General features: G+C 58.3%; 1 protein-coding gene across 1 annotated transcript in view; it reads left to right on the top strand.

The window, feature by feature from the left end:
- The window catches only part of PHOX2B (paired like homeobox 2B), a 1,887-nt gene extending 452 nt beyond the window's left edge, over positions 1-1,435 (top strand). Inside the window, exons 2-3 of the mRNA XM_031588746.1 lie at positions 628-815; positions 986-1,435. Of these exons, the coding sequence (XP_031444606.1) occupies positions 628-815; positions 986-1,435 (638 nt within the window). The remainder of the gene's footprint in view (positions 1-627; positions 816-985) is intronic.
- The last annotated feature ends 2,952 nt before the right edge of the window (positions 1,436-4,387 follow it).

Genomic DNA, 4,387 nt, shown 5'->3' on the forward strand with positions numbered 1-4,387 from the left:
AAATTATCTTAAGCTGCCAAAATGATAGGCATAATTTATTTACTTTGCGATGAGACGTAAAGCTTAGAAAATAATTAAATAACCAAAGAGTAAAGCTCATTACTGACACTGTCTTAAAAAAACGGAGACCCAGCCCAGCGGCGGCCGCGCAGCCCCGCTGCTCGCTGCCCATTCTTTTACAGCATTTTTACCGAAACCTCTCCGGCCGGGCTCAGCCGCTGGGACCGGGGAAACGCAACCCAATACCGGAGCGGTTCGGTAATGTCATTACTGAGCGGAGCCGGCGGGCAGCCCGATGCCTCTCCGACGCTCGCCGGCACTTTCCAGCGTTTTCCCCTCTCCCTGGGTGCAGCCCCGGGAGCGCACTTCGCCCCGGCCCTGGGCGCGTTCGGCTCTCCGCTCGCTCCTTCCCTTCCTCCCTCCATCCGTCCGTCCGTCCGTCCGTCCGTCCGTCCCCGCGTTCCCCCCTGCGCGGTCGCCGCCCGGACGACCACCGCCTTGCTCTGCGCTAGGAGCGCTCCGAGGACGCTTTTTGAAGCCGCAGCCCGTCTTTCCGGATCAGAGGAGCCACGAGTGATTCACGGCTTCTTCTCCTCCTCCTCCTTCTTCCCTCTTTTCCTTCTTCAGTTCCTTACAAACTCTTCACCGACCACGGCGGTTTGAACGAGAAGCGGAAACAGCGGCGGATCCGCACCACGTTCACCAGCGCGCAGCTCAAGGAACTGGAGCGGGTATTCGCGGAGACGCACTACCCCGACATTTACACCCGGGAGGAGCTGGCGCTCAAGATCGACCTCACCGAGGCCCGAGTGCAGGTACGGGCGGCCACGGGGCGGGGGGCGCGGGCGGGCCGGGCAGCGGGCAGCGCCGTCGGGGCGGCCGCGGGCGGCGGCGGGTCGGGGGCTGCGGGGCGCTGCGCGCGGGGACGGCGGGCGGTGGGGCGGCCCCGCTCACCCCGCCACCCGCCGCCCCCGCCCGCCCGCAGGTGTGGTTCCAGAACCGCCGCGCCAAGTTCCGCAAGCAGGAGCGGGCGGCGGCGGCGGCGGCGGCGGCCGCCAAGAACGGAGCGGCCGGCAAGAAGTCGGACGCCTCCCGCGACGACGAGAGCAAGGAGGCCAAGAGCACCGACCCCGACAGCACCGGCGGCCCCGGGCCCAACCCCAACCCCGCGCCCAGCTGCGGCGGCGGCGGCGGGCCCAGCCCCGCGGGCGGGCAGGGGGCGGCGGGGCCCGGCGGCCCGGGGGGAGAGCCGGGCAAAGGGGCGGCGGGGCCGGGCGGGCTGACGGCGGCGGGGCCGGGACAGGGCTGGGCCCCGGGGCCCGGGCCCATCACCTCCATCCCCGATTCGTTAGGCGGCCCCTTCGCCAGCGTGCTCTCCTCGCTGCAGCGGCCCGGCGGCACCAAAGGCAGCCTCGTCAAGAGCGGCATGTTCTGAGCGGCGGCGGCGGCGGCCCCTCCCGCTCCGCGGTCCCCGCCGCCCCGCCGTAACCATCCGGGCCGCGCCCGGCCCGGCCCGGCACCCCGCGCCCCGCGCCCCGCCCGGCCCGACGGCGGGGCCGCCAAGCGACGCGACCGCGGGCTCCGGCGGGGCGGCGGCAGGCGGGGGGCCGGGGCCGGGACCGCCCACCCGCGGGGCTCGAACCTCCCCGCGTCCCGCCCGGGCCACCAAGTGTCTTCTCCCCCTGCCCGCCCCTCCGCCCCCGCCGCCCCGCGCCGCCGTCCCCGGGCCGCGGCCGGGACCCCCGCTCGGCGGGCGAGTTGTATTTATTATGAAATATTAATTATTATTAATTATTATTATCCCACGGTTCCCGCAGTTTTTAGGCATCTCCGTTAGGGTTTTCTAATTTTGTTTGAAGAGGCACAAAGTATAGCTCTTAGTTGAATGTTGGCAGGTATGCTTTCTCTTTTTCTGTGTCTTTCTACGACTGTGTTCCGTGACCCAGCTGTATAGTGTTATATCAGTACAGACGTGTCTAGTTGGCCGTATGAATAACGTTTTCCCTTCTCGTAGTCTCTATGGCGTGTCTTTATGGAGAAGTAAGGTTCTCACGGGTTCTGTTCCCTTTGCGTTTATCGAGGCCCCGTTCAGGCCATGGGATCTTTCTGTTCTCAGTTGCATGTCGTCTCTCTTTTTTTTTTTTTTTCCTTTTCTTTTTTTTTGCCTTCCTGTTGAAATATGTTTGTGAGCATAATCGTCATAAATTATGTTCAGGATTTTCAGATTTATTTATATGTGGTTCAAATGAATGCTTCTATTTAAAAGGGGAAATATTTCTACATGTGCATATAGTTTTCCAAGAGTGTACCATTAATTGATTGTTGATAATAAAAACCAAAAGCAAATACGGCACCGCAGCTCTCCTGACTCATTGCCCTTCTGGGCGCGCTGGGGCCGGGATTGGTTTGATGGAGAACGTCGGGATCGGGACAGAGTCGCGGAAACGGGCAGCGCTCCGCAGCATCTCTTTCAAGCCGCGTCCGCACCAGGAAGGCCAGAACCGCGGTGCCATCATTAGGCCCTAATTATGCCGTTATTAATTAGCGGCAGAAGGGCTGGTTGGGGGCGCGGGAAGAAAGATGCGTCAGCTCTGACCTTTTGTAGCTGCCTCGGCCCTCGGAAACGGCCAAAATTAAGCGATATACGTTAACATTAAAAACTGGGGAACAAAGCGCAGATCGCCCCGTCTAACAGAGCTGCCGCGCCCTCGGGCTGCCCGCACCGGCCCTCGGAAGGCGACGGCTGCTCCGTGCCCGGGGCACAGCCGGGAGCTGCCGCGGCCCCGACGGGGCGGGCGGAGCGCGGCCCCAGCACGGCCCCGGGACAGCACCGCACCCCTCCGCCCCGGGGGCACCGCGGGGTGAGCAGCGGGAACGGCGGGACACTGAACCCTGCCTGACTGTCTGGGGGAGGGGAGTGGTGGGGGGTCTGGCTGAGAAGCGAATGCGGCAGAGGCAACCCCGTGCAGTGCGGCACTGTGTGGGGAGAGAGTGCCACAGCCAAACGCAGACAGGAAAGTGGGACCAGTGCTGCTTCACTAAAGAAAATAGAACTGTTTTAAAATGCTGCAGTAAAACACGCAGTCTATTTTTACAGAGGAAAACAAAAACCAAAACAAAACAAAACAAAAGCTCAACTCTGTATGCATTTCTTGAATATATGATTTGTTGTAATGTAGCTCACTTTTGCTGTTTTCTGCTTTCTTTGAAAAGCCATTTTGGATGTAAGCACAGCTGTGTTTGGGACTGCCCTGGCCTGGCTCGGGGTTGCGGTGCTGCTGGTGGCAATGGATGGTGGCAAATGGTGGCAAGGCTTCCCTCTGGGAGTGCAGCGGCACTTGTGTTGGCCCTGCCACGAGTCCTGTACCTTCTGCTGCCATTTCACAGCATGCACTCATGGCTTGCATACATGAGGAGATGACATCACACTACGTCTTTGTGTACTTCTTGTCACCTGTTCTTTATTTTGTCTCTAAAACTTGAGGTTTGCTCCATACAAAGGCTTCAGCTTCTGCACATTGAGTCCAGATCTGTTTCTGCTAGGCCAAGGATAGTTCTCACTCCTAATTTTTACTGCACTGAAAGCTGATTTACTTCCTGATCTACCTTAGTCCTGATTAACTAAGTAGGTTGTGAATTTAAAGTCTCCCATACTCAAACTTTGAAAATCTTTTCCAGAGCCAGAACAACTTACTGCTGTTGGTGAAGACATTATAAAAGGGATGCGAGGGCAGACTTAAGTGCTGCAGTGTCTCTCAGTTATGGTTCACGCAGTGCAAAGATCACCTCTCTCTGACTGATTACAACCATGCATTTATGCAGCTAAGTTTCTCCCTAGTCCTTCTGCCATGCTGGAATGCTCTGTCTGGCCAAATAATCCCTCTGAACCCTAAAGCCTTTCTTCAGCCATTGCTTTTCATGTCCTGGTCAGCCATGCAGGGACCACAGGCCATATAGGATGCACCTTTCCAAGCAGCAGCATTCACAAACCTTAGTGTCTGCTTGCTAGGCAAGTAGAGCAGCAAAAACCCCTCGCAAAGCTTGTTGCTCCAGCCTCTTAGGAAAAGAGCTCTGGCCAGAAGATGCCATGTGGCTGCTGAGCAGTGAGAGACACAAGGGTGAGCTGCCCCAACCTCCAAGAACAGCTCCAGGCAGAGTGACGGGGCAAGTCAGAGGATGCTCTAGTGCAGAAGCAGAGTAAGGTTTGTGACTGGTGTTTTGACCCTCCTCACTGTATTCCAATAAAAAGGAATTTGTCTGAGAGTCCAGCATCAACCCAGTATGAACACATTGCTTCTTGAAGAGTTCAAAGGCAGATCTGCATGGCCAGTATGGTGAGTTCTCAAACAGACATCATTGCAGCAACTGCAGTGTTTTGTTGTCTGCT

This window comes from Phasianus colchicus, chromosome 4, assembly GCF_987193195.1.
Source record: "Phasianus colchicus chromosome 4, bPhaCol1.hap1.1, whole genome shotgun sequence".
NCBI lineage: Eukaryota > Metazoa > Chordata > Aves > Galliformes > Phasianidae > Phasianus > Phasianus colchicus.